Source organism: Balaenoptera ricei, chromosome 20 (genome assembly GCF_028023285.1).
Source record: "Balaenoptera ricei isolate mBalRic1 chromosome 20, mBalRic1.hap2, whole genome shotgun sequence".
NCBI lineage: Eukaryota > Metazoa > Chordata > Mammalia > Artiodactyla > Balaenopteridae > Balaenoptera > Balaenoptera ricei.
Window position 1 is genome coordinate 25,547,788 of NC_082658.1, and position 18,638 is coordinate 25,566,425.

At 48.5% G+C, this 18,638-nt stretch overlaps 1 protein-coding gene across 1 annotated transcript in view; it reads right to left on the reverse strand.

Moving 5' to 3' along the window:
- IGF2BP1 (insulin like growth factor 2 mRNA binding protein 1) overlaps positions 1–18,638 on the reverse strand; it is a 39,483-nt gene that overhangs the window by 11,973 nt on the left and 8,872 nt on the right. Inside the window, exons 3-4 of the mRNA XM_059906874.1 lie at positions 2,135–2,183; positions 1,565–1,616 (exon numbers count right to left, since the gene is read on the reverse strand). Of these exons, the coding sequence (XP_059762857.1) occupies positions 1,565–1,616; positions 2,135–2,183 (101 nt within the window). The remainder of the gene's footprint in view (positions 1–1,564; positions 1,617–2,134; positions 2,184–18,638) is intronic.

The window sequence follows — 18,638 nt, forward strand, 5'->3', positions numbered from 1 at the left end:
GGTGCAGCGGTTAAGAATCCGCCTGCCGGGCTTCCCTGGTGGCGCAGTGGTTAAGAATCCACCTGCCAATGCAGGGGACACGGGTTCGAGCCCTGGTCCGGGAAGATCCCACGTGCCGCGGAGCAACCAAGCCTGTGTGCCACAACTACTGAGCCTGTACTCTAGAGCCAGCGAGCCACAACTACCGAGCCCGCGTGCCACAACTACCGAAGCTCGCGCGCCTCGAGCCCGTGCTCTGCAACAAGAGAAACCACTGCAATGAGAAGCCCGCACACCGCAACGAAGAGTAGCCCCCCCTCGCCGCAACTAGAGAAAGCCCGTGTGCGGCAACGAAGACCCAACGCAGCCAAAAATTAATTAATTAAAAAGTGGCATCTGAGCAGACTAGAAGACTTAATTTTTACAAAATCAAACACTTCCCATTCTGTTCTCTCCAGGTAGCAGGTATTGCCCCCAGATTCGGTGTGTTATAGCTCCCTGGTGAGCCTCTTAACCAGCGGTGACTCCTGTTGGGCGCCCCCAGTGAGGCTCTCCAGTGTGCTCCCAAGCCATTGCTGTCTCTTTGTCCAGGAGTAACTGAGTCATCAGTCTAAGCTGTGAGCAGGACTGGGCGATGGTTATCAGCGCTTCCAGTTGTGTCCTGGCGTTTATGATAAAAGGCAAGCTTCGGGGTCAGCAGGAGAGAACGTGTTTGATTGATTTAGCACTTCATACCTTTATGCAGGCAAGTATTTTAATCATTTATAATGATTTACAGCTTGCCCCTTTCCACAAAGAATTTGGAGATGAATACTTAAGTCTTGTCTAGGTTTCTTAAAGTTCTGCAAACTCAAACTGTTTATTTTGCCTACCTAATGACCAAGCTCTGCTTTATGTCCAACCCAAATCACTCCAAATTTTATTTTAGCTTATTTTCTCTGAAAATAATTTATAACCTTAAGCAATGGAGAAATTTCAAAAATCGTAGCAAACTTCTTATGATCTAGAATTCTTTTTTTATTATTTCTCCTTCTTGAAGGAGAAGTAATAAAAAGAATTTAAATAATAATAAAAATAATTTCTTCTCCACTCTTGAAAGATTTTGCCTGCCCATCAATATGTACAAAAATCCTGTTTTTTTAAATTGACCAAAGACATGTAGCTCACAATGAGAGGTTCTACCAAAAAAAAAAAAAAGACAACCCATTGATTATTCCAGACAAAAACAAAGAATTGTGAAGCTTTTAAAGTAAAAGGGCTACAGATTTACTCAGGCCACGTGCACAATTTCCATTCTTAATCTATTCCTAAAATCTTGGGACCTCTATTGCTACCTTGGTTGGCCCCAGGAGCCTGGGGACCCCGTGCTTGGAATGAGTGACTTTGTTGAGTCTCTCATTAAACAGAGGAGAAACCTGTCCCGGAGAAGCAGCAGAGCTGAAGCTGGAACTACATGTCCCAGCCCCCACCCCAGCGTACCTCCCTCCACACCTCTGGCCATCTGCCCCTCTTCCCACCCACGCCCCCGCCCCCAACTCCAACACCCACCCCTACCCCACCGCCCCACTCCTCTGCCCGCTCTTACCTTGCTCGCAGTTCTCCACTGTACCATACTGAGCCAGCAAGCTGTCCAGTACCTGGGAGCAGGGAGAAGGCAATACAGCTGCTCTGGGCATCCCAGGAACTCACAAAGCATCACTAGACACTCCTCACCCCAAAGCACTGGGGTACAGGCAGAGACTTTGGCGGGGATTGAGCATGTTACCTGCTCAGTTTGCCCTTTCTCAGGTACTAATGCTGATGGTAATCCGTCGGGGTGTCTTTACAGAATGTACTTGAGCTCAAAAAGGCATTTAAGGGCCTTTTTGGAAGCAGACCTGTGCCACCTGAGTCCCTAGCTGATCCTCTGTCATCACTAAGTTTGGGGTTCAGGGAATACCCTTCCCACCTCCCTAATGCCTCTCACGGTAGCGACTGCCCAAAGGACTAATATTGGAAGTCTTGGGTTAAGGATGCGATCCAACCAGCCTCCCCTCAGCACCAGCTTCTCTGGCCTAGCCCCAAACCCCCAGGACAGCTCCCAGTCATCTCTGCCAACTCAGGCTGACCCAGACTTCTTTCCCAGTGCCACTGAGAGTTTCCCGCAGTCACTTACTTCCCATCGAAGCTGGGGTGGAATATTTCGGATCTGTATTTTTCGACTCCTGAAATTAGAGAGAACAGCATCAGTGACAGCTCTGGATACTCTAGGGGCCTGTGACCTTGCATTTTTTAGTCCTGTTCCGGTCTATCTTCCTACCTTCTGCTCAACACCAAAGCCTTAGAGTCTGAGAATGATAACCTTTGGGAATGGAGATTTGGCTTCATTTTAGAGAGCAAAATATAGTGCTACCACAGATAGGAAAGCCAAAATCAGATGCCCTAAGCACTGGGATAACATAATTCCTCCCCCCCCACCCCAGTCACATCTGCTTTGTTTATCTCTCTTAGGTTCTCCTCACCAGTTCTCTTACTCAGCAGCCATCTATTACCACCCACTGTGTTTCAGGATCTAGGAATACAGAGCTAGCTATGTGAATTACTACACGAATCATTAACCTGATACCTTTTCAATCGGTGTCTACTTCATGCTGGACTTTGTTCTGCATGCTGGGGACACAATGATAAAACAGACAAAGTACCTGGCCTCAAGGTGCTCACAATTTATTAGGGGAAACATATATGCAAACAAATTACAGCGGGATAATTGGCAGCAGCTCAGCTCTTTCTTGGTACAGATATGGATTTAAACCTGTGCTCCACTTAACAGCACTGATCTTTAAAAGGTTATTTAACTTCTTTGAGGCTCAATTTTCTCCTTTGTAGAACAGGGATAATACCTATTCACAGGGAGCTATAAAGTAATGTTAGATAATATTATCAAGAGCTTAGCAAAGGGCTTGGAGTAAGTACTTAAGATGTAATAACAGACACATGTGTGGATGCTAAGGTGGAGTAATCAACACGCACACAACCCAGCATTAGGACCACCCCCTCCCTCCTCCCAGTTTACTACGGTTTCTCCTTTCCATCTTTCCAATCCCTCTTAAAAATGTAATTTTCCCTGAGGAAGGCTTTCAGGTTCAAGGTTGACTCCCACAGTGATTAACTGCTCACCACCCAAATCAATGCCCTAATCCCTGGGTTTAAAACATTTCAATTGACTTGATCTGCATTGGTCAATTGTCACTTATGTCTTTGCATATCCTTGATCACAAACTCTTAGTTCAGGGACATGGTCCAACAAAATTCTAGTGGCACAAGGGAAAATGAAACTAGGAAGCAAGAAAATCCAGTTCTAGCCCTTAAACTGCCCCTGATTGGCTGTTCTGACTAAGCCACTCAAGCTTCAGGCCCCATATTCCTGGCTGACATGCAACAGGGCCCAAGGCAGTTCTTGCCAAGCTAGGGGGAAGGGGTACTCAAAACACATGAGAGCAAGGGAAGGGATGCTAAACTCTAACTGTAAATGTTTTTGATCTTGGCTCTGTCCTCAGCCAGGTCACTCATTTCATCCCTGTGACCAAGTGTCTTGAGATGTAAAATGGAAACAGAAGGGTCTTTAAGATCCCTTCTAGCTCTGCCGCTTTGAGGGTAGAAAGTCTTAATCAATGAAATCTTTTCCCAGGTTGAAATAACTTAAGGGAAATGTAGCATAAGTGTTGGAGAATCTATGTCCACAGTTCTCTACTTTGGTTGGTTCATGAACCTGATCTAAGGAGGTTAGATTACAGCAGGACAAGGGTCAGAAACAAGTCCAGTTCCAGGTCCTTGGGTCCCACACCAGGCCAGCTTCTTGGGATCCAATTCACTGGCCAAGAGGGAGCCTCATGGCATCTGCATGACATGGCATATAGGATTTCCCATACACAACACATTTCGTGATGAAATGGGCAAAGAAAATGCAGGGGCCCTCACATGAGGAAAATCAAACTCTTGGTGAACTGAAGAGATGATTATACCATTGGAAGATTGAGAACACTGATCTACCTTAATGCTAGTGACAGGGGTTACCTAAGCTGAGGGAGGACCTCCCTCAAGCAAACGCTTCTGGAAGGACTGCGAGGAGATGGGCGGTGCCTGCCTGGAGTTCAAACCAGTAAGAGCTTAAAGCAGTCCCCTGCAAAAGTTTAGTTTGAAGAGCACTCTTTCAAGATGGTCCTATAGATCACTATAATCTCAGGTCAAGGGTCAAAAATACCCTCTTCCTACTTCAAACTCCCAGTTTTAAGGGCTTCCTTTTCAGGGTAGGGAGGAGTTGGGAGGGGATGGGGAGGTGAAATCAAATCTCAGTTTGGGATGTTAATCCATATCCTGAAAGCAATGGCAGTCTGGAATGTCTGGAATGTTCCAGGAGGGGGAGGAGGGCAGGGACACCCAACCAATGAAAGAAAAGACATCCTGGCAACCCTCCCCCACCCCCAACAGGCAGGGACTCACCCACCCCTCCAGGGCACACACACCCAATCCTGGGAACCCAAGCCAGGCCCCTTCAGGCCTCCAAACCTGGCCAGCAAAGCCCCCAACCCTGACAAAAACACAGAGACCAAGAAGAACCTTTGTCTTTTATGCCGTTGGCCTGGTTTGTGTTAAGTATGGTGCTTAACACACCATATTTCTTTCTGGCCCAAAGCACATGTGACCATGCTGAGAACTGGACCCAGTACTCCCTTCTAGGAACCCATGGGTAACTCACTCACCCTACAGGTATTTCTGGATGCCTCGCTCAGACTGGGCCGGGGCAGTGTGCTGAGGGCTTGGGGAATCAGCATGGAAGCTAAGAGACCCTAACTGCTTACTTCTTCGCTCAGTACCTTAGTTTCCTGCGGAAAACTGATAGTGCTTTTGTGAGGGCTTAAAGCAGGCGGGCGGGGGGCGGGGGTGTGCCTGCCATGCCGTGGTGCTCAGTCCCGGTCCCCAGGAGCCACTACCTGTGACAGTAAAATGGTTAGGCTTCTGCACTGGTGGGGAAATAGCGGCAGATACCACAGCCTAGAGAGAGCCCCGGCACTCCCACCTCCCGTGACAACCAAAGGGCCCCACTCCAGCACTCCTGTTGAGCGGCTCCCACTAGGTTTGAGTGGAGCCTTCGCCCTACAGGCAGTAGGGCACTGCACTATGCGCAGGACCCTAAACTCTAACACCCATTGTTTAGAAAAGCAAGGGAACTCCCAGAGGTTCAGGAGCCACCACCCACCCTGGAGCTGATAAACCTGCTGAGTGAAAGAATGAAGCCTCCAGCCCCTGGCAATGAAGGCAGTGGTTGCGCCAGTCAAATTATTTCCCTGGATGCTGATACCCGGTGGCTTCTTACCCCCTCTGCCTGCCCTGACCAGCAGGGCAGTTACCAGGCCCTGGGGCAGCTCCCCAGATACAGAGCAATCACAAGGGATGCTCCTTTCTAATGTTGCTGGGGACAAGCAGGGGACACCAGGGCCACAGGGACCAAGTGACCATTCAAGCCCAGGGGAGATTCCAGGAGAGACCGGAGGGAGAGAGCATCTGAGCAACGGCGTCGTAAGGAGTTAAGTAGGAAAACAAGAGATTCAGGAAGCACAGGAGCTAGGCACCCGGAAGTATGGCTGGGAGTGCTCCCTGGGCAGGAAGCTCTCGTCCTTTTCTCCTTTTTAGAGAAATGTCATTGACTTAGAGACTGAATGGGAAGGAAAACAGTTCATTAAGGAAGAAGCTTACATTTGAGGAGTGCTTACCAGATGCCAGGCTCAGATTCAGCACCTCCTATAAGCCTCCCACTACCCATGACCACGATAACCATGGCTCCACTTTACAGACTGGGGTCCTGAGATTGAGGGCTTGAGTATCTGCCAAGTCACATAGGTTCTAAGAGCCAGAGCCAGTACTTGAACCCAAAGACTGTCTGGTTCCAGGCTCTTTGCACGGTCCCCTGCGCTGCCTTTTTGATGGCAGAAAGGAAAAAAAAGCCTTTGCCAAAATATAGTCAAGTTTTGGCTTGAGAACAAAGTTAAAATACTCAGAGTTCACACAACAGAGTGAACAACGGGCCTGCTGAGTGGGTGCTGCTCTCCAATAAGTCGAAACATCCCACTTGTAACTCCTTAAGACGCATATTTCCATTGTTAGTGGAAAAGTGATTCTGTGCTTATTGAACACTGACTAGACATTTGATAATATTGTTAATATTTTAGGACTTCCCTGGTGGCACAGTGGTTAGGAGTCCGCCTGCCAATGCAGGGGACGCGGGTTCGAGCCCTGGTCCCAGAAGATCCCACATGCCGTGGAGCGGCTGGGCCCGTGTGCCACAACTACTGAGCCTGCGCTCTAGATCCCACAAGCCACAACTACTGAGCCCACGTGCCGCAACTACTGAAGCCTGCGTGCCTGGATCCCGTGCTCCACAACAAGAGAAGCCACCGCAATGAGAAGCCCGCACACCTCAACGAAGAGTAGCCCCCGCTCGCTGCAAGTAGAGAAAGCCCGTGCGCAGCAATGAAAATCAAACGCAGCCAAAAAATAAATAATAAACAAATTTATTTTTAAAAAATATATATTGTTAATATTTTAAAATCAGGTAATTCCCTGGCAGTCCAGTGGTTAGGACTCTGTGCTCTCATTGCCGAGGGTGCAGGTTCAATCCCTGGTCAGGGAACTAAGATCCCACAAGCCGTGCAGCACGGCCAAAAAAATAAAATAAAAAATAAAATAAAATCATACTGATTTCTAGAAATACATACTGAAATAGTTACAGATAAAATGTCATGTCTAGGACTTGCTTTAAAGTAATTAGGGGGAAAATTAATACAGACTGGATATGATTTGGTAATTTTATTTATTTATTTATTTTTGGCTGTGTTGGGTCTTCGTTTCTGTGCGAGGGCTTTCTCTAATTGCAGCGAGCAGGGGGGGCCACTCTTCATCGCGGTGCACGGGCCTCTCACTGTCGCGGCCTCTCTTGCTGCGGAGCACAAGCTCCAGACGCGCAGGCTCAGTAGTTGTGGTGCACGGGCCTAGTTGCTCCACGGCATGTGGGATCCTCCCAGACCAGGGCTCGAACCCGTGTCCCCTGCATTGGCAGGCAGATTCTCAACCACTGCGCCACCAGGGAAGCCCTGATTTGGTAATTTTTAAAGCTAGGTGATGAGTACATGGTGGAATTATTTAATTATCCTTTCCACATTCCAAAGTTTTTTTTTTCCATAACAAAAAACTTTTTAAAAAAAGATAATTCTGAGAAGATGTGGTACATATATACAATGGAATATTACTCAGCCATAAAGAGGAATGAAATTGGGTCATTTGTAGAGACGTGGATGGACCTAGAGTGTCGTAGAGTGAAGTAAGTCAGAAAGAGAAAAGCAAATATCGTATATTAACGCATATATGTGGAATCTAGAAAAATGGTATAGATGATCTTATTTGCAAAGCAGAAATAGAGACACAGACGTAGAGAACAAATGTATGGATACCATGGGGGAAAGGGGTGGGGTGGGAGGAATTGGGAGACTGGGATTGACACATATACATTATTCATACTATGTATAAAATGGACAACTGATGGGAACATACTTTATAGCACAGGGAACTCTACCTAATGCACTGTGGTCGCCTAGGTGGGAGGGAAGTCCAAAAGGGAAGGGATATCTGCGTGTGTGTGGCTGATTCATTTTGTTGTGCAGTGGAGGCTAACACAACATTGTAAAGCAACCATACTCCAATAAAAATAAATAAATAAATAAAACAAAAATAAAAAGATAATTCTAGCTCACCCAATTTTAAAGTCATCACAGATTCAAAATTAATGGGTCTAAGCCAATGAGGTTTTCCTCTTTTATTTTTATTAGCAAGAATCCAGGCCCTGGTGAGGAGCCGGCTGAGGGCAGGGAGAACGGGCCTGAGTCGAGCGGAGAGAGGAACAGATGCATAGATAGGACACTTTGCAGAAGGGGGCCTCCCCATATGACAGATGCACACCTGGACGGAATGCACCCGGGAACAGTCTTCAGGTCTTCCGGAGGACAGCTAAAAACTGCCCCAGGGAGTGTTCTTTTTCTAACCCTTTGCAAACCAGCTCCTTCCTCTTTCCACCCCCATTCCCAGAGGGTAGTGTGCCATCTTCAATCACGCTGGCGGCCTCACCCTGCCCGAGAGGGAAGCGTTCCTTTAAACCAGGGTGGAGCAGGCCAGTTGTGAGGAGGGAGGCAACAGTAGGTTTTGGAAATCTTTTCAGTCTTGGGGCCTCAACCCCCAGAGGCCACTATCAGAGTCAAACCTGGACTTTCATCTCTCCAGAGAACTAGGATTAAACCAGGATCTCCAGATTAGACCCTTCACCTCTCCACCCCTCCCCCGGGCCGTGATTCTCTGACTAGCAGGCTGCTTGCTCTTGGGCAAGTTAGGCCTTCAACTCCCTAGACCTCAGTTTCTCATATCAGGGGAACAAGGATTAGGATTAGTCCATTTTACTGGATCTTGTGTCCCCAGACAGAGATCAACCCTGTCCACCTATAGTGATACACTTTCTTAATTAGAGTGATTTTCTGTGCCTTAATGGTCTGCCTAAGTGGTTCTTAACCCCCTTTTTTTCCTGGAGACTAGGTTCCCATTAGGAAATATGATAAAAGCTAAGAACACTCTCCACCAGCAAAATGCAAAATTCACTCCAGCCTGCAGACATCTCCTCGAAAATGTGGGAAGAAACTAGCCCAAGGCAATTAGAAAGCTAAGCTTGACTGGGGATGGAGTTGGGGTTATTACCTGGCAATTTTAAGAGTGAGCAACTAAGATTTTTCAAACTTGCAGTAACACCATGCTCTTTCAATTCTAATCAGCAGTCAAGAAGGTCACTACCACTTCCCCAAGGTTTCTGGTGTCCAGCTGCTGTGGAATCATTCCAGATTTTCTTGGCACCTACTATGCACTGGGCCTGTGTTGTCCACACTACAGTAGCCATTAGTCTAGTCATATGTAGCTACTGAGCACTTCAAATCAGCAACTGAATTTTTTCTTAAAATTAAAATGTTTGTATAATTTAACTTTTTCTTCTGTATATTTTATGAACTCTAAATACAGATCAACTGTTTCCAATGAAAATTTAGCATATGAATTGGGACAGGCTCTAACAGTAAAATAAAATACACACTGGGTTCCTAAGACTTGGTAGCCCCCCCAAAAGTAAACGATCTCATTAATCGTTTATATTGATTCCATATTGAACTAATAATCTTTTGAATTAACTTTAAAAATAATTTTTGAGTTAATCGTCTACATTAATTTCACTTTTTTCTTTTTTAATGTGGCTATTAGAAAATTTACACTTACATATGTGACTTGCCTCGCATTTCTACTGGACAGTGCAAGGCGCTATGCTGCAGCACAGAGCGTGGAGGGATGAAGAGGCCAGGCAAGCCTCCTGCTCTCAGGAGTTTACAGTCCAGCAGGGGACCCCAGTTTGGTTTTTTTTGCTGTTGCTGGTTTTTTTTTTGTTTTGTTTTGTTTTGTTTTGTTTGACCATGTTGCAGGGCTTGCAGGATCTCAGTTCCCCGAACAGGATCGAATCCGTGCCCCCTGCAGTGCAAGCGAGGAGTCCTAACCACTGGACCGCCAGGGAAGTCCCCTCCGTTTGGTTTGGGATGGGAGAAGAGAATAGACAAGGTTAAGTGGGTTGGGGAGGTGGGCTGGCCACAGTACCCTTTCAGAAGTGGGTGATCCTGGGACTTCCCTGGTGGTCCAGTGGTTAAGATTCCATGCTTCCACTGCAGGGGGCGTGGGTTCGATCCCTGGTCGGGGAAGTTCCGGGTGCTACACAGTGCGGCCAAAAAAAAGAAGTGGGTGATCTTGTTGACTCCTCAACAAGAGTCCCATGCGGCTGACACCGGAGAATAAGCACCACCCCCCCCAAAGCTGGCTCCCATCCCAGTTTTTCTCCCCAGCTGGAAATCACACATAAAAGATGTCCTAACGTGCCAACCTCTGCCCTTTCCATAAGATCACCACTGACCTAGTCCTTCCTCCCCACCCTGCCTCCTTATCCCTGTAGAGTGGAGAGGTGGAGAAAAAAATAATTGTGTAGGAAAGCTTCTGAAGGGGGCGGACCTGGCACGCTCCAAGCATGGCAGTAGCTGAGAAAGCGGGCCAGGCTGGGGAGGGGAGGAGGAGCTGGCCCAATGCCCAGGGCTCCGTGCCAGGCTGATCCAGAGGCAGGGCAGCCAGACAGGCAGGCAGTCGGGTGGGTTGACCAGCAAGGTAGGGGCTGGAAAGGAAAACACTGACCTACTGGAAGGTGCAGGACCAAGCAGAGCAGATGCCACCACCAAGGGGTCAAAGTACTGGGGGGAGGAGCTGGAAAGCAGGGACACCACTGGAGTGTATCTGTGGTCCCATGAACATGGTCTTTTAAAGGTATGAGGCACACACACACTGTCCCACATGTGCTCCTGAACTAATGCTGAGGACAGGAAGGAAACGCAAATCTCGGGGAGAAACTCTGGGATGGACGATATTCCCTCTCTGGCAGGCTCTTGTACTGTGTTTAATGTGCTCCTGGCCTACCTGGAGTCAGGGAAGAAGAGGGGGATTCACTAGGCCTCTTACATGACCAAGGACACACACACCCCATTAACCCAGCAATCGGCAGTTCCAATTGAAGAAAATCAGATTCCTACATTGAGGAAATAAGATTCATACGCCGAGGTCTGAGAGGGTCTTAAATAGTCACCCTCATTTCACAGATGGAGAAACTGAGGCTCAGGAAAAGGAAAGAGACTTGGCAACTGTGAGGTAGGACTAGAACTCAGCTGGTTGATGCTGAGTTCTAGTCCTACCTGGTTTATGATGAGCATAAACCAGCCTCCTCCCAGGCTGGTTTATGCTCATCTCACCAAACTTCGCTTCTTTCTCTCTGACAAGAAGTGTTAACACAGCAGAAGTTGTATAGCCCCGATGTCAGCAGCAGGAAAAATGCCCATATCCTGTATGGCTAAGTGCATGCCAACTGGCTTTTACTGCATGCGGCTCCAATTTGGGCACAGGATTTAACTTGCAGAAGAGCTAACTATACTATAATACGGCTGGATGACTGTCAGAGAGATTTGTTAGCAGGGAAAAAGTGTAGTCACCAAAAATTCTGTCTTGAAAAATTTCACGTTGGTTTGGGATAGGCAGGGCTGCAAAGGTGAGAGGCGGGTGGGAAGGTGCCACCCAATGTTGGAAAGCAAGCAAAAGAGGAATAAATCCTTTGCTCAATTCACTCATCTCGGAAATACATGGTTTGACTAGAGAGAGCTCACGTTTTTTTTCTTGCCCATCTGGGCAGTGCCAGAGGAAGCCAAAACAGAAGCTGAGACAGTGGAGCTCTTTCCAGTCAAATTCCAAGTCGGCCTGGGCCAACTGCCACTCCCTCCCTCCACCATGCTCTCTCTGCCTAGAACCATGCTCTTTCACCTGAGGGGCTCCGAGAGCCAGAGATGGCCTCCTGAGCCCTACACAGTGTGAAGTGCAAGGTGTGATGAAGCCATCAGACTAAACCTAATGCATGGAGACAAACAGGAGAAGTGACCTGGTGTAAGCAGTGCAACCCTGTTGGTCCAGGCAGCGATGGTGTGGATAAGAAATTAACCATTGGGGACACTGCTCACCTGCCTTCTCTGGCTGGCAATGGGAAGCATTTCCAGGATCTTCTTGGGGGGGGGGGGGGGGGAGGCGGGTGTTAATTCGCTCCGACAGAGGGAAAGGTGGAGGGGGGCTAGAAAGACCATTTCCTGCCCCAGCCTCACTAGAGACGTTGGTTTAGCTCACCCCCCAGGGGAGATGTCAGCATCTCTCCAGAAAGCTTAAGAGCCAAAAGGTCTGGCACTCTGGGGCCCAGAGACCTGACTGACGGTGGAGCTGACACCCAGAGGAAAGCCCTACGGGGCATGCCTCGGAAATGGAGCAAGGGGGAGAGGCTCTCTCCTCAGGAGGGACCGGCAAGCTTGGAAGCACAGCTCCAGGCTAGGATTTTGAGGCAGAGAAGCAAAGAAAAGGATACTAGACCAGACTCAAGAGAAATCAGTTTTCTGCAACTCACAATTTGCACTGAGAAAGACCCTAGTGGAGTCTGGGTACTTCTTGGAATTGTTAGTGTTCCTGCTAAAGGATAAGAATGCATGCCAGCATACGCTGAAAAATACTAATTCACCCTACTAGTGGAAAGGTGCTCTGGTGTGTCCCTTAACAACCTCAAGGAATCCTTGTCTCCTCTCCACAGCTGCCAACACAGACCTGTTGGTGGCCGAAAACTTCAGGAAGCTGCTGTTTGTTTCTTTCCAGTGTGTAGATCTTCATCAGAACAACTCTCTTCTGACATGGACCCCTATCCTGAGTTCTGCCCTGGCTTGCGCGGGAGCAAAATGCCCTCTCTGTAGAGGTCTTTCTCCCCAGCCCCAGACTCTTCCAGGGCGTCACGACAGCACCATTCGAGACGGTTCTCATCCATCCTGGGGGGAGCAGGGGCAAGGTCTCTAACAGCCCAAGGGACGGCGAACACGGCCTTTCAGGAGGCCGGCGGAAAGCAGGCGCGGGCAGGGCAATTGAGAAAGAGGTGCCGGGGAAGGGCGGCAGCAGCTGAGAGTGGGGGAGGGCTGGCAGCAGCTGGGGGGGAGGAGGGGAGTCCTCATGAACGGGCAATTGAGAAGGGCCGAGCAGCTGAGCGGCCGGGCTGGCGTCGCCGGGCCTGTGCCCCACGTGGGCCGGCCCCTTCCCCCAGCCCCTCTCACCTCACCCAGGGGAAGCTGAGCGCTCGGCCCCGCACCCCGGCCGCTGGGTGGGCCGAGTCGGCAGAGCACAAGGAGCGGGACAGAGGATGTCCCCGGGGGCCCCCTCTGCTGGGGGGCCCGGCGGTCTAGAACGTTCTGCCGCCAGAACCCCCTCGGCGTCCCGACTCTCCCCAGCCGGTCCCACCCGGCCCAGGGGGCCCTGGGCTACGCGCGCAGGGCCCGGAGGGGGAGGGGACACGCGCCGGGGGCTGCCGGGTGGGGGTGGGGACCAGGACTTTGCCCTTTGTCTCTCTCTCTCTCCAGAGCCACCGGCCGAAACCCGACCCCATCAGTGAGCCAGGCAGCCAGCGAGGGCCAGGCTCCCCCTCCGGGGTCCTTTAGTAAATCCAGACCCGACCTCCCCGTGGTCAGGGCTGTGACTGAGGTGGTCCTGTGGGGGAGGGGGCTTCCCGCCTGCGAACAGGCCTGCAAGCATTTAAGTGGGTACCGGCTGGGGGTAGGGGGCTGGGAAGGGGCTGGAAGTGGGGCCGCAGAAGCAGAAGGGGAGAAAATGGCCCGGGAGGCGGCATTCCTTGGAGACCTCGGCTGGGCTGTGGGAGGAGGCAGGACCCGGGCGGGAGGCCTCCCACTGCGAAGGCAGGAACTGAGGCCTGGGAGTGGGGTGGGCTGGGGGCGCGGAACCAAGAGGCCTTCCGGGCCTCGAAAAAAAGACCCTCCCCTCCCAGGGCGTTCTGGGAGCGGCTACAGAAAATTTATAATCGAAGAGTCACACCTCCATGCAGAGTAGGGTATTTGTCTGGGGCTGCGAATGACCTTCTTTTGTCTGCCCTCTTGGGGTGTCATCAATTAATGGTAGTCTTATTAATAACTCACGTTTACACAGTACTTTAGGGTTTACAATCCACACTCTCCTATGAGCCTAGAACACAGGTTGATTTGAGCCTCTAAACCACAGAAGATTGAGAATATTTTTATTTCCATTTTGCAATTCAAAAAGAAGCTCAGAGAGGTTAAGTGCCTAGTCCCAAGTTGACACTAGCCAGCCACTGTCACCACACCATGAAGCCGGCTCCTGCTCATCAGGGAAAGGTAACTGGGTTCTCGCTCCTCAAAAACATGTATGAGCTATGAATTATGATTCTGCAGACTTGTAACAAAGGTCAACTCTTTGTCCCTTCCTGCTAGGAGGAGGGCGGATGGGAGGGGAAGCCACTCGATCCCTGCGCCCTTCCCCCCAACCTCTCATTTTCCCCAGGTTTGAACCCAAACAAAAGGAAAGGGGAAGGGAAAAAAAAAAAATTAGCCCAAAGCGCCAGCCCTGGCACCTATAGGAATGCCAAAGGATGGAAGCTCTTAGAACTCAAAATAGCTACCCAGCTTATTTAGCGGGGTTCATGGAGATGGGGAGGCTTCATATGAGGACACGAGGCCCAGGAAGATACTGACCCCAGATACCACGGTGTGCACACATCTGGCAGAAGGGCAAACTGAGGTTGACGCCTGAATCCTAAACCACTCAAGTCCTTCTCCACTTCATTCAACCCCCTTTCCGTGGTTTTTCATTAAAAGCAGAATTCCCATTTCCCATGATAGCTGCCCAGACAAGGGGAGAATGTTCTTAGTTTTCTTCAGCCACTCAAGATTGCCTGAAAATCTCAATGGTGAGAGGAAAAATAATGCAAGGCAAGTATGAAGCACCTACGGAGGAAGGAGGCTCAGAGCAGGGAGAAGTTAATGTTGGGCATGTTTTTATTTGCTAACCTTATGCTCTCCCCCCCAAAACATTCAACTTCTCTGAATATTAGAGGATCAGCTATTCCCACCTTCTAAGAGAGCTCAGCCTTGAAGGTAGAAAGGCCTGGGTTAGAAACCCAGCACCAGTATTCAAGGTATGACCTTGGCTAAATTACCATAACCACTCAGAGTTCCAGCTTCTTCTTCTGTGGAATGAAGAATAATGCCTGCAGGGTTCTTAGGACTCAATGAAGGAACAGTGCCTAGCTCTGAGTAGATAGTCAATAAATGCTCCCTATTATTTTTTTTAAAGCATTTTTTTTAAATTTATTTATTTATTTATTTATTTATTTATTTATTTATTTATTTATTTATGGCTGCGTTGGGTCTTTGTTGCTGCACATGGGCTTTCTCTAGTTGCGGTGCATGAGCTCCTCATTGCGGTGGCTTCTCTTGTTGCAGAGCACGGGCTCTAGGCGCAAGGGCTTCAGTAGTTGCCGCACGCGGGCTCAGTAGTTGTGGCTCGCGGGCCTAGCTGCTCCACAGCGCGTGGGATCTTCCCGGACCAGGGCTCGAACCCGTGTCCCCTGCATTGGCAGGCGGATTCTTAACCACTGCGCCACCAGGGAAGCCCTGTGCTCCCTATTATTGCAGAAGGAACTCGTCTTTTGACCCACAGCACGTCACACAGAGCTCTAGAGAAAAGAAGATGCTCAATAAGGGAAATTACGGACATCTGCCATACTTACCTGGGGGCCTCTCCCCACTAGGATGCCATCCCTCTCTTCCAGAAGAGTTGTCTTCCCACAAACATCTCCGTGCCTGTCCACAGTGCTCTCCTGAATCCACTCCTATTTTTTCTGCCTGTCCTCCAAAAACACAGCTTAAGCTCACTCAAAGCCTACCTCCTGTTAGTTAGTTCCTGTTAGTTCCTGAGCTTGTGTGTCTCTCACTGCATGCAGTCTCTTAGCCTCTGCTGTCCCACAGCTTTTCCTGGATCTAAAGTGAAAACACTGGAGGGCAGGAATTTTATCTTGCACCTCTTTTGTGCAGCTCCTTCTCCCTATGTCTCCCTTCCCTGCCCTGAAAAAGACCCAATAATGCTAAATAAAAACCCAATAAATAATCAAATGTATAATTCAGGAGAAGGGTCAGACAAAGACCCCCATTTTATACAGAATGAGGAGGTGACCACCGTGTAAGAATCAAAATTGGTGATGCTTTAAATATGGCCAGAGGGAGGCGGGAATGGGGTGTTACTGTCTACTGGGTACAGTTTCAGTCTTGCAAGATGAAAAGAGTTCTAGAGATGAACGGAGAGGATGGTTGCACACCACTGTGAATGTTCTTAATACACCCGACCTATACACTTAAAAATGGTAAATTTTGTGTTATGTATATTTTACTACGTAAAATTATTTTAATTATTTCATATTAATTTTAATTAATATAAAAATGAAATTTAATTTAAAATTTAATTATTTTTTTTTTTTGGCTGTGCCATGCAGCTTAGCAAAAAAAAAAAAGGATAGAGGTGGAAACCTAAAAGCTCCTGGAGAAAAATGATCTGATAAATTGTATTTCTTTGCTGTCTCCACTCTAAAGACCAAGGTCTTTTGTTTGTTCTTCATTATATTTCTATAACCTGGCAGAGGGCATGTCAGTAGCAGACTCTGGGGCTTCCCTGGTGGCGCAGTCGTTAAGAATCCGCCTGCCAATACAGGGGACAGAGGTTCAAGCCCTGGTCAGGGAAGATCCCACATGCCGCAGAGCAACTAAGCCCGTGCGCCACAACTACTGAGCCCACGTGCCACAAGTACTGAAGCCCTCGCGCCTAGAACCCGTACTCCGCAACAAGAGAAGCCACCGCAATGAGAAGCCGGGGCACCACAACAAAGAGTAGCCCCTGCTCGCCGCAACTAGAGAAAGCCCGCCCGCAGCAACGAAGACCCAACACAGCCAAAAATAAATAAATAAATACATTTATTAAAAATAAATAGTAGACTCTGAATAGATAAAAATAAGTGGGTGCATGCATACATGTGTGAATGAATGCATGATTAGCAGTACCAAGCTTTGGAGCAATATGCAAGCTATCAGATGTCTATAACATGTTAAATATTTTCTTACATGATTTAGTTGTAAAAATATATTTTTAAAATTAACACCCCACTCCATCTCCAAAAAATGGCTAATGACTGACTGGCAAGAGCCCCACACACCCAGGCTGAAGTGGCTGACCATGTGATGTTCTGAAGAGGAGAACAAAGGAACGTGGGCCTAGACAGGCATCATTCCTCTTCTAGTTAGAAGTTTAGGGAATTACCTGGCGGTCCAGTGGTTAGAACTCTGCACTTCCAATGCAGGGGGCAGGGGTTCAATCCCTGGTCGGGGAACTAAGCTTCCCCATGCCGTGAGGCATGCCTCCCCTCCCCCACAAAAAAAAAAAAAAAAAAAGAAGTTTAAAGGAAACTACTCAAGATGGTCAGGGGCAAGGGTGGGAAAGTGAAAGAAAGATGATCTGAGAGATCTGTGAGGTTATGAGGTTCGTGAAGATCATTTTATTCCACCTCTTGCCTCCCACAGCTTATTCCGGACAGATATCACTCCACTCTATTCTAAAAAGTCAGCAGAAGCGGCTTTGAATCAAATGGTAATAAACATTGGGAGGAAACCTCTCTATATAAAATAACTTCAGTCAGCTAGATTTTCCCTTCTACATTAAATAAAAGGTTGCTGGAGTGGACACTCTAGAAAATAAGTGAAGAGATTATTCTTCTGAACCCTGCCGTCTCCGCAGCCAACATCCTATTTACATCTCGTCCTCGCTCAGAACACACTGGCTGCAGCCACCAACAGCCACGTCTGTGAAGGATCATCTTTGCCCTTTAATTTAGGGTTCTGTCTCCAAATCCTGCCAAAGCAACTGCTCTCTATTACAGTTGGACTTCTCCTCCCAAGCAACTTAGAGACCTGGAGGAGGAAGTAGCATAAATACGTCTAACTCTGAATAGATAGCCTCAACAAGCTTACTCCACCCAACAGGCCCACTCTAGTTCCTCTCTCCCCTCATTTTCTCCTCCTCAGAGTACCTAATGGAAAGGTGATAAGTCCCAAGCAATCCCAAATGCCACTCCAGAAAAGAGGCAACACACATCATTCCGCATAAACTAATTGTAAAACCCTTTATAGTAACTGAATAAAGTCACAAGCCTGTTAAATGGCCTAAAACCACATCCGGATTGGAAGCCCTTCTCCCCACCCCACTAAGAGAAGATTCAACCTTCATTCCCTGGACTGAGATGTGGAAAGGGGCTATAAAGTCTGTGGGTTTGTGAGTTTGTACCTTTTGGGCAGGGAGGGCTGAAAAAAGGAAGTGGACATCAAGGTGGGTCCTGAGCACACCTTTGGGGACTGTTTCCAGACCAGGGAGAGAAACTGAGACCACTGTGGCTTTGCCATCTAAGAGGGCACGGGAAGGGGAGCCACGTATGCCGTCACTTCCTCCGCAGCCAAGGGTCCCCAACTCCTGAATGCCTACTTTGTTAGCTTAAGCAAGAACAGAACTTCAAGACAAACATGCCCATCTCCTACCAGATAGGGGAAGCTGCCCATTTCTTCTTCCTCAGACCCCCAAAAGGACTTACACAGTCCCCTTCATCCTGAATTCTTACAACACCTCATCTGCAGAATTAGGATAGTTCTCCTCTCATCAAAGTCCCTACCCTACATGCACTTTTGACAGGAGCACCGAAGTGTGAAATTTCAGCGAGGAAGCTGGCCCAGGTTGAGGGCATCAACATTGCAATGTATGCTCCATTCTCCTAAGAGGATGGTTAAGAGACAGTGGTAGGGTCCACATCTAGGGGCTCTTGAGGGTTGCCCTGATGAGCTTCATCTCCCTCTCCCAAAAGGTGGCCTTTCCTTTCAGCACACAGGTTATCGAAAGCATCCTGCACACAAATCCCCCTCAATATGCCTATCCATCATTGTTCCACATAAAATACACGCCATATTCACAGAAGTGTACTTGAACACCGTACCTGTTGCCTTAGATATATGGCCAAGCTGTTACACACAGTCCAAAGACAGGAGGCACAGGTCCACATGGGAAACAAAGGAAAATAATAGCTAATGTGTAACAGCACCAGCTTA